Source organism: Trichomycterus rosablanca, chromosome 15 (assembly GCF_030014385.1).
Source record: "Trichomycterus rosablanca isolate fTriRos1 chromosome 15, fTriRos1.hap1, whole genome shotgun sequence".
Classification (NCBI taxonomy): Eukaryota; Metazoa; Chordata; class Actinopteri; order Siluriformes; family Trichomycteridae; genus Trichomycterus; species Trichomycterus rosablanca.
This window is the reverse complement of record NC_086002.1, coordinates 20,656,004-20,669,046: the sequence shown is the minus strand read 5'-3', so window position 1 is coordinate 20,669,046 and position 13,043 is coordinate 20,656,004. Positions and strand designations below refer to the sequence as shown.

Sequence of the window (13,043 nt, the reverse complement as noted above, 5' to 3'; positions counted from 1 at the left end):
ACCCCTCCTACCTAGGGTCTGCTTTATCTCAGATCTATCCAATTAGGAAAAGAACTAAGCTAAGTGAATTCTAGCAAAGACAATCCAACATGTTGTAATGTTTATGAATAAAATCCTCAGACAGACTGTCCGGGTAAGTCTACCAGTTATGTATCATTTCTATTTTAATACTGTGTTGGAGATATAGTGTTAAGAATGATGTTATACCAATATCCTGAACACAAAGCTAAAGAACATTTGTACTGCATGTTTAAATCACATATGTATTGATTTCTGTGTATTAAAGCTGTTTAATCTATATAATCAGTATTTAGATTTTGTTCTGTTATTATGTTAGTGATATTAAGATTTCACTTTTACAATCAGATACGTTTTAAGATTACTTTGTGTAATAAAACTCTTCCCACACTAAGAGCAATGCTATGGTTTCTCTCCAGTGTGAATGCGCTGGTGCATTTTGAGAGCACTTTGTCGATTACAACTCTTTCCACACTGTGAGCACTGATATGGTTTCTCTCCAGTGTGAATGCGCTGGTGTTTTTTCAGATCACTCTGTCCATTGAAACTCTTTCCACACTGTGAGCACTGATACGGTTTCTCTCCAGTGTGAATGCGCTGGTGTACTTTGAGATCACTCTGTGCATTAAAACTCTTCCCACACTGTGAGCACTGATACGGTTTTTCTCCAGTGTGAATGCGCTGGTGTCTTTTAAAATGACTCAGTTGATTAAAACTCTTCCCACACTGTAAGCACTGATATGGTTTCTCTCCAGTGTGAATGCGCTGGTGTCTTTGAAAATGACTCAGTTGATTAAAACTCTTCCCACACTGTAAGCACTGATATGGTTTCTCTCCAGTGTGAATGCGCTGGTGTATTTTGAGAGGACTTTGATGATTAAAACTCTTCCCACACTGTGAGCACTGATATGGTTTCTCTCCAGTGTGAATGCGCTGGTGTTTTTTTAGATCACTCTGTGTATTGAAACTCTTCTCACACTGTGAGCACTGATATGGTTTCTCTCCAGTGTGAATGCGCTGGTGTATTTTGAGATTACTCTGTGTATAAAAACTCTTCTCACACTGTGAGCACTGATATGGTTTCTCTCCAGTGTGAATGCGCTGGTGTATTTTGAGATTACTCTGTTGATTAAAACTCTTCTCACACTGTGAGCACCGATATGGTTTCTCTCCAGTGTGAATGCGCTGGTGTATTTTAAGATTACTCTGTTGATTGAAACTCTTCTCACACTGTGAGCACTGATATGGTTTCTCTCCAGTGTGAATGCGCTGGTGTTTTTTGAGATGAGACTGTGTATTAAAACTCTTCTCACACTGTGAGCACTGATATGGTTTCTCTCCAGTGTGAATGCGCTGGTGTATTTTGAGATCACTCTGTGTATAAAAACTCTTCTCACACTGTGAGCACTGATACAGTCTCTCTCTAGTGTGAATGCGCTGGTGTATTTTGAGATTACTCTGTCGATTAAAACTCTTCTCACACTGTGAGCACTGATATAGTTTCTCCGAAGTGTGAATGCCCTGGTGTCTTTTAAAATGACTCTGTTGATTAAAACTCCTCCCACACTGTAAGCACTGATATGGTTTCTCTCCAGTGTGAATGCGCTGGTGTTTTTTGAGATTACTCTGTCGATTAAAACTCTTCTCACACTGTGAGCACTGATATGGTTTTTCTCCAGTGTGAATGCGCTGGTGTCTTTTAAAATGACTCTCATGATTAAAACTCTTCCCACACTGTGAGCACTGATACGGTTTCTCTCCAGTGTGAATGCGCTGGTGTATTTTGAGATTACTCTGGTACCTGAAGCTCTTCCCACACTGTGAGCAGACGCTTCCTTCTCTCTGTGTGGGACTGAGAGACGTGTTAATGCTGACAGTACCAGAGGACGTTTGCTGATTACTGGAGCTTCTGGTGGGCGTCAGATCCTCATGTTCAGTCTTAATCTTCACCAGAGTCTCATATTTAACATGGTTGCAGCTCTTGATGTGATTGTGGAGCTGATTTTGGGTTGTAGAGGAACGTGGACACGAGGAGCAGCAGAAATCCTTGTTCAGTTCTGAAGCAGAAAATAATCAAATACATTTATTACATTATAAATAATCAAATACATTTATAACATTATAAATCATCAAATACATTTATAACATTATAAATCATCAAATACATTTATAACATTATAAATAATCAAATACATTTATAACATTATAAATCATCAAATACATTTATAACATTATAAATAATCAAATACATTTATAACATTATAAATAATCAAATACATTTATAACATTATAAATCATCAAATACATTTATAACATTATAAATAATCAAATACATTTATAACATTATAAATCATCAAATACATTTATAACATTATAAATAATCAAATATATTTATAACATTATAAATAATCAAATATATTTATAACATTATAAATAATCAAATATATTTATAACATTATAAATAATCAAATACATTTATACCATTATAAATAATCAAATATATTTATAACATTATAAATCATCAAATACATTTATAACATTATAAATAATCAAATATATTTATAACATTATAAATAATCAAATACATTTATAACATTATAAATAATCAAATATATTTATAACATTATAAATCATCAAATACATTTATAACATTATAAATGATCAAATACATTTATAACATTATAAATCATCAAATACATTTATAACATTATAAATCATCAAATACATTTATAACATTATAAATCATCAAATACATTTATAACATTATAAATCATCAAATACATTTATAACATTATAAATCATCTAATACATTTATAACATTATAAATCATCAAATACATTTATAACATTATAAATCATCAAATACATTTATAACATTATAAATGATCAAATACATTTATAACATTATAAATCATCAAATACATTTATAACATTATAAATCATCAAATACATCTATAACATTATAAATCATCAAATACATTTATAACATTATAAATCATCAAATATATTTATAACATTATAAATCATCAAATACATTTATAACATTATAAATAATCAAATACATTTATAACATTATAAATAATCAAATATATTTATAACATTACAAATAATGAAATACATTTATAACATTATAATCAAATACATTTATAACATTATAAATAATCAAATACATTTATAATATTATAATCAAATACATTTATAACATTATAAATAATCAAATACATTTAAAACATTATAAATCATCAAATACATTTAAAACATTATAAATCATCAAATACATTTATAACAATTTAAAAAATCTAATACATTCATAACATTATAAATAATAAACATATTTATAACATTATAAATAATAAACATATTTATAACATTATAAATAATCAAATACATTTATAACATTATAAATAATCAAATACATTTATAACATTATAAATAATCAAATACATTTAAAACATTATAAATCATCAAATACATTTATAACATTATAAAAAATCTAATACATTCATAACATTATAAATAATAAACATATTTATAACATTATAAATAATAAACATATTTATAACATTATAAATAATAAACATATTTATAACATTATAAATAATCAAATACATTCATAACATTATAAATAATAAACATATTTATAACATTATAAATAATAAACATATTTATAACATTATAAATAATAAACATATTTATAACATTATAAATAATAAACATATTTATAACATTATAAATAATAAACATATTTATAACATTATAAATAATAAACATATTTATAACATTATAAATAATCAAATACATTTATAACATTATAAATAATCAAATACATTTATAACATTATAAATAATCAAATACATTTAAAACATTATAAATCATCAAATACATTTAAAACATTATAAAAAATCTAATACATTCATAACATTATAAATAATAAACATATTTATAACATTATAAATAATAAACATATTTATAACATTATAAATAATCAAATACATTTATAACATTATAAATAATCAAATACATTTATAACATTATAAATAATCAAATACATTTAAAACATTATAAATCATCAAATACATTTAAAACATTATAAAAAATCTAATACATTCATAACATTATAAATAATAAACATATTTATAACATTATAAATAATAAACATATTTATAACATTATAAATAATCAAATACATTTATAACATTATAAATAATCAAATACATTTATAACATTATAAATCATCAAATACATTTAAAACATTATAAATCATCAAATACATTTAAAACATTATAAAAAATCTAATACATTCATAACATTATAAATAATAAACATATTTATAACATTATAAATAATAAACATATTTATAACATTATAAATAATCAAATACATTTATAACATTATAAATAATCAAATACATTTATAACATTATAAATAATCAAATACATTTAAAACATTATAAATCATCAAATACATTTATAACATTATAAAAAATCTAATACATTCATAACATTATAAATAATAAACATATTTATAACATTATAAATAATCAAATACATTTATAACATTATAAATAATCAAATACATTTATAACATTATAAATAATCAAATACATGTATAACATTATAAATAATCAAATACATTTATAACATTATAAATAATCAAATACATTTAAAACATTATAAATCATCAAATACATTTATAACATTATAAAAAATCTAATACATTCATAACATTATAAATAATAAACATATTTATAACATTATAAATAATCAAATACATTTATAACATTATAAATAATCAAATACATTTAAAACATTATAAATCATCAAATACATTTATAACATTATAAAAAATCTAATACATTCATAACATTATAAATAATAAACATATTTATAACATTATAAATAATCAAATACATTTATAACATTATAAATAATCAAATACATTTATAACATTATAAATAATCAAATACATGTATAACATTATAAATAATCAAATACATTTATAACATTATAAATAATCAAATACATTTAAAACATTATAAATCATCAAATACATTTATAACATTATACAAAATCTAATACATTCATAACATTATAAATAATAAACATATTTATAACATTATAAATAATCAAATACATTTATAACATTATAAATAATCAAATACATTTATAACATTATAAATAATCAAATACATTTAAAACATTATAAATCATCAAATACATTTATAACATTATAAAAAATCTAATACATTCATAACATTATAAATAATAAACATATTTATAACATTATAAATAATCAAATACATTTATAACATTATAAATAATCAAATACATTTATAACATTATAAATAATCAAATACATTTATAACATTATAAATAATCAAATATATTTATAACATTATAAATAATCAAATACATTTATAACATTATAAATCATTAAATACATTTATAACATTATAAATAATCAAATACATTTATAACATTATAAATAATCAAATACATTTATAACATTATAAATAATCAAATACATTTATAACATTATAAATGATCAAATACATTTATAACATTATAAATCATTAAATACATTTATAACATTATAAATCATTAAATACATTTATAACATTATAAATAATAAAATACATTTATAACATTATAAATAATAAAATACATGTATAACATTATAAATAATAAAGATTGTTAGTAAATGTTAAACTGAGATCTGATGCTAAAGTCCTGTAACGTGATTCATCCTGCATTCATCATTTCCTGCTCACACTGATCTGCATGAGCACAATACAAGCTTTCACTGTATGATGCTTCATCCCAGCTGCCTCTGATTCTATTCAATCCACATCTTATTTTACTCAAGATAAAAAATATCTTACTGAGTTCATCTTTATCTTCAGCTTCTTCCTTCTTCACAGATTTCATCTGGAAACCTCCACACTGTTGATCCGCTGGGGTGAGGTGTTCCTCAGAGGTGACGTGTTCCACAGGGATGAAAGATCCTTCACCTGAAATGTTTTTGTTTTGTGAAGAAAAATAATAAGTTTGTTATTGTTGGTAGTAACGACCAACTTCTTTATTAAGCACTTAAGTTAGAACTAACAGACACGTACATCTATACTATCTGTCAAAAAAGACGACCTATAAACCTTTATTCAAACAGGGTTTCAGCAGATTTATTAATAATAATAATAATAATAATAATACAACCCCAAATATAAAAAATACTTGGGACAGTATGGAAAATGGAAAATAATAAATCACACAGTTTCTTACACTGACTTTCACTTTTATTTGATGTCAGACAGGATGAAGCTGAGATATTTCATCTTTTATCTGCTCAACTTTATTTCATTTATTAATAAACATCCATTCCTGCATTTCAGGCCTGTAACACATTCCAAAAATAGTTGGGACTGTTCTTTATTGGGGACAGGTCAGGACAGCAGGCAGGCAAGTCCAGTACCCGTACCCTCTTATTCCACAGCCACACCTTTGTAATGTGTGCAGCAGGTGGTTTTGCATCGTCTTGATAAAAAATGCTGGACATCCCTGGAAAAGACGACATCTTGAAGGCAGCACATGTTGCTGACAACAGTCTGGATCCTTTTTGTCTTTGGTCCGGATCACATGTTGTCCGTTTTTCCATAAAAAGACCTGAAATGCTGATTCATCTGACCACAATACATGTTTCCACCTTTGGGCAAGATGGCAGCGCATGCCCCCGAGCGTCTCACCAGGCTTAGCAATCTAGTGTTTATTTATTTGCCAATTTTCACTTGAATCACTCGAGTGAACTACACATACGACAGACAGAAGCTGATGGACATTCATTTATACCGCTTTAAGTGTTGTTTTGGACCGTCCATTCTAATTCAACCAGCTACTTCCAGAGGTGAGCAGAACACCGCGTCCAAGCGAGCTGTTCATCACAACAGGAAGAGCCAAAACAGGGTAAATGTGGAGGATAGCATGCTAAGCTAAAACTACCTTGTTTCTTACTTGCCAATATGCCATGAGAAAATAAAAATCTGGACCCTGACACAGAAGAGGATCATGGACTGCAGCTAAACCACAGCGTGGTGGAACTGATGAAGAGCTTCTGTGGTGGTGTTTGTCTTTATGTAAACAAAACCTGGTACATGGACTCTTTCATAGTTAATACCTACTGCTCTGCTGACCTGGAATACCTGGTTATAACGTGTAGACCCTTTATAACCAGGTATTATAACCACCAGAGGTTTCCTGCATTGTTACTGCTGCAGTTTATATCCCTCCAGATGCTAATGCTAACGCAGCTATGAAAGACCTTTGTGAACCCAGATGGAGTTTTTATTGTTTCTGGAGACTTTAATCACTGCAGTTTAAGATCTGGACGTCCAAAGTTTCATCAGAAGCTACACCCCTCCCCCACCTGGGTCAGTCTGATCACCTGTCTTTGTTCCTGCTCCCCAAGTACACCCCAGTCATCAGACGTCTGATACCCACAATAAGGACAGTTAAGATCTGGACGGAAGCTCGACTTTATTTCTTCTCATTCATTACCCAATCATTCAGCCACTTGTATTCACCTGGCATTACTCTGTAATTATATACTAGTCTACACACTGTACAGTCAGCATGATCTGTTTAATATTCTTTACTTCTGTCTCCTCATTTCACTCACCTGCTCACTTATGCACTAAAATACACAAATATTACAAGTAATTCAGACACGACCAAATTAGGAGAAATTATTTTATAAAAACATTATAAAAAATATCTTACTGAGTTCATCTGTATCTTCAGGTTCTTCCTTCTTCACAGGCTTCATCTGGAAACCTCCACACTGTTGGTCCTCTGAGAAGAGCAGTTCCACAGAAGCAACAAGTTCTGGAGGGATTAAAGTGATTTCACCTGAAATTCATCAATATGAGAAGAAGAAACTCAACAACTGGAGGAAACTGAAGGTTGTGGGTTTGATTTCCAATCACAAATAAATCCTAGTTAGATTAAAACTCAAATCCAGACTGGAGTGTAGCAGCACAGGACAGTACGGTACAGTACAGGTTCTAATCCCACTATCCACTTTCTCTTATTACTTCTACTGATTAGTGACTCCAATACTAACCACACTGTACTGTACCATACTGTACTGTACCATACTGTACTGTACCACACTGTACTGTACCACACTGTACTGTACCATACTGTACTGTACCATACTGTACTGTACCACACTGTACTGTACCATACTGTACTGTACCACACTGTACTGTACCATACTGTACTGTACCATACTGTACTGTACCACACTGTACTGTACCATACTGTACTGTACCACACTGTACTGTACTATACTGTACTGTACCATACTGTACTGTACCACACTGTACTGTACCACACTGTACTGTACCATACTGTACTGTACCACACTGTACTGTACCACACTGCACAACAAACGCGAGACAGATGTACTGTACCATACTGTACTGTACCATACTGTACTGTACCACACTGTACTGTACCATACTGTACTGTACCATACTGTACTGTACTATACTGTACTGTACCATACTGTACTGTACCACACTGTACTGTACCATACTGTACTGTACCATACTGTACTGTACCACACTGTACTGTACCACACTGTACTGTACCATACTGTACTGTACCACACTGTACTGTACCACACTGTGCTGTACCATACTGTACTGTACCACACTGTACTGTACCACACTGTACTGTACCATACTGTACTGTACCACACTGTACTGTACCACACTGTACTGTACCATACTGTACTGTACCACACTGTACTGTACCATACTGTACTGTACCACACTGTACTGTACCATACTGTACTGTATCATACTGTACTGTACCACACTGTACTGTACCACACTGTACTGTACTGTACCATACTGTACTGTACCATACTGTACTGTACTATACTGTACTGTACCATACTGTACTGTACCATACTGTACTGTACCACACTGTACTGTACCATACTGTACTGTACCATACTGTACTGTACCACACTGTACTGTACCATACTGTACTGTACCACTGTACTGTACCACACTGTACTGTACCACACTGTGCTGTACCATACTGTACTGTACCATACTGTACTGTACCACACTGTACTGTACCACACTGTACTGTACCATACTGTACTGTACCACACTGTACTGTACCATACTGTACTGTACCACACTGTACTGTACCATACTGTACTGTATCATACTGTACTGTACCACACTGTACTGTACCACACTGTACTGTACCTCACTGTACTGTACCATACTGTACTGTACCACACTGTACTGTTCCATACTGTACTGTACCACACTGTACTGTACCACACTGCACTGTACCACACTGTACTGTACCACACTGTACTGTACCACACTGCACTGTACCATACTGCACTGTACCACACTGTACTGTACCACACTGTACTGTACCACACTGTACTGTACCATACTGTACCACACTGTACTGTACCATACTGTACTGTACCACACTGTACTGAACCGTACTGTACCACACTGTACTGTACCATACTGTACTGTACCACACTGTACTGTTTCATACTGTACTGTACCACACTGCACTGTACCATACTGTACTGTACCATACTGTACTGTACCACACTGTACTGTACCATACTGTACTGTACCACACTGTACTGTACCACACTGTACTGTACCATACTGTACTGTACCACACTGTACTGTACCATACTGTACTGTACCACACTGTACTGAACCATACTGTACTGTACCATACTGTACTGTACCACACTGTACTGTACCTCACTGTACTGTACCTCACTGTACCGTACCACACTGTACTGTACCTCACTGTACCGTACCACACTGTACCGTACCATACTGTACCGTACCACACTGTACCGTACCACACTGTACCGTACCACACTGTACTGTACCATACTGTACTGTACCATACTGTACTGTACCACACTGTACTATACCATACTGTACTGTACCACACTGTCTGGTGGAAAAGTGGCATCAAGCTCCATATTTACTTACAGAAGAAATCATCATCATCCTCCTCCTTTTTTATTAGTTTCTTCTGGAATTCTTCATGTTGTAGATCTACAGGGGTGACGTCTCCCTCTTCTGCTGACTGCATTATTAAAGCTCTAATAGACAGACAGACAGACAGTCAGAGAAATAGATAGATGTGCTGTAATCATAATTAAAGGGAAATTCTTTAGACTGTTGTAACTGGCTGTTGTTATTGTTATGAACTGAAGCTACTGTGGCACCAGGCAGCAAAAAGTTATTTGAATGCCTACAGTAAAATTATCTCAAAATCACAAGATTAGTACTAGAGTAAATGTTCTTCATTGATGTCGGGGTGGCACCTGATAACAATTTGTTTTGCTTATTATATTGCTCTTCAAAAAGTGGTATTAACACAACCGAATAGACATTTTACATGAGTTTGAGATCCGATCACAACAAATTCCTCCAGTAAAAATGTCTGAAATGTATTTCATTAATAACAGTCAATGCTCCTCTTGAACTGAGTGGATTTTGTGCATCAGAACACGGTAAATAATGTTTATTAAACTATAAACAGCAGTTTTACCCTCTTCAACGCTTCAGGGGGGTATTCCAGAAAGCAGGTTAAGTGATTAAACCGGGTAAGTTAACTCAGAATTAAGGAAAACTCGGGGTTTTCCGTTCCAGAAACCGAGATTAAAGAGAGCCTGTGTCAGTTACTATAGCAACTTACGCTCTGAAGCTAACCTGCTGGTTGGCAGGTTAACTTAAACCTAACCCGGAGTTACACACACTTCTCTCATGTAAACCTGGCGTGTTCTTTACTCCAGGATCCAGTGGATACAGACGCGCTAAGCATTTGAACAGATCTTAGTCAGGAACGAGTCATTAAACTTAGTTTAGTCATTTCCGGATGGATTTATTCGCAAACCTTTCCGTTTTTATCACAGTCAGTCAATTCGGGGAGAGTGGGGACAGTTGCCACAAGGGGCAGCTGCAACATTATTAATCACAATAATCACAATATTAATAAAAAGGCTTGTAACAACATTAATTATAACATTATGGATGGAATGTTATGGATTAATATAGAATACCTTAAACACACATAGTTTAGTAAGCTAAAATAATTTGTGGTTTAAATTGATTGTAGTAATTAGCCCCAAACATGGTTGTTACTTTTGGGGCTAATTTGGGGTTAAAAAAAAAAAAAAAAAAAAAATATATATATATATATATATATATGTGTGTGTGTGTGTGTGTGTGTGTGTGTGTGTGTGTGTGTGTGTGTGTGTGTGTGTGTGTGTGTGTGTGTGTGTGTGTGTGTGTGTGTGTGTGTGTGTGTGTGTGTGTGTGTGTGTGTGTGTGTGTGTGTGTGTGTGTGTGTGTGTGTGTGTGTGTGTGTGTGTGTGTATAATTTTACTGGTAGTAGTATTTTTACAGCCACATTAATGAGTGAAAACCCTGTCTGTACAAAAAAAAGTATTTGCAAAATTATGTAATGATTTTACTACATATCAATGAATGTTGCAACTGCCCTGTTATGGGTCTGTTCAAGTATTATTTTTTACAAATATTATCATATGCATATATGTTACAGCTGTGTGTGGGTGGGTAGCTGACAGATGTGGATTTTATTTTATTAAAATGTTGTCTTTTATTTTTTGAACAGCAGACAGAATATCCCTCCACATACAGGTAGTGACCATTATCTTAAAAAACGAATAAATGTCAAATAAAACAGTGTAACATTTAATACATGTTCTGCAACCTACTGTTCTCCATCTTATGCAGATGCTTTCATCAAGATCTTATGTGATGCTCCCCACATTACAAACATTGAAGCCAAATGGTCAGGCTCTGTTAATGATCACTGAAAATAAAACAATGCAACAAGTTCATTTCCTTGTCCTTATTCTTTAGTGAGAACATTTATATTTATACACCCGTAGCACCGACACCCATCTTAAGTTCAAGCAACTGAATTTCTAGCCTTGACTGTTTTATATGCTCCACCTGAGGATCACACTTTGCAGTTTGTTTCTCCAGATAGACCTTGTATAGTCCATTTTATTTACACCCAACTTAAAAGAAAGAGACAAAAATAGCATGTTATGATCAAACATAGCTTAATGTGTTCTAAATATTTCAGATATTTGGTAAGACATTTTTACTGTTCTAAGCTGAGCTTTGGATGTGGATGGTCCCTCATCTGATTCGGAACTGCCCATCACATTCTGTTAGAGGACAGTCACACACATTATCATGGTAGATCAAATGAAATGCCATGCTCTATGTTCAACATATACTGTTCCTCTGTAGGCCTCCCAGTATCATCCCACTCTGAGGCAGCGGAGATGGTTTCTTTATCCTTCAACAGTGTTTTTTTTTTTGTATTAAAGAACATTATTTATACTCATCAGGATCTAGGGACATTTAGATCACTAACAATTGCAGGAGGCTCAAACCACCAATCACTGTAGAGATGGCAATAAAAGTATTCAGACTGTACCAATGCAGTTCTTAATATTCCACAGTTTATGCTCCACTACAAACTAATGATTTACATGTAATAAACATGCCTTAAACATAGACAGTTTTTGTATTTTATTTTTTATCTGCTGCTATGTGCATCTGATTCCACTTGGATTACACCTAGATTGAGTAAATGAAAGGGAAAAAACGTGTAAAATCGTGACAAACTGACATATTAAACATTTTGCCCTATCCTTCTGCTAAATGTTGAATTATGTTTCAACAAGTTTTTTTATTGAATTTAAACTCACGCATTAACTCACATTTAACTAACTTTTTTTTTTTGCCATTTGCGACGTCTTTTTTTTACGGACGATGCTGTATTACTTTTACATTTAAAACATTTTCATGATCTGCACATGCAAACATTAAAATAAACACTTCTATTGGTGTAAAATATGACGAACTACTTTTTCTTTCATTCACATCCATGATGAATCCATTTATCGCCACTCCATTGAGAA

The 13,043-nt window shown here is 31.7% G+C and overlaps 1 protein-coding gene across 1 annotated transcript; it reads right to left on the bottom strand.

Annotated features, from left to right (window-relative positions):
• Window positions 1–420: 420 nt before the first annotated feature.
• Window positions 421–1,704, bottom strand: LOC134328363 (zinc finger protein 271-like; the record flags this gene model as incomplete). Its single annotated transcript, XM_063009467.1, has 1 exon — window positions 421–1,704. A coding segment is annotated over one exon (1,284 nt), but the record flags the coding sequence as incomplete, so codon positions are not given.
• Between the last annotated feature and the right edge of the window lie 11,339 nt (window positions 1,705–13,043).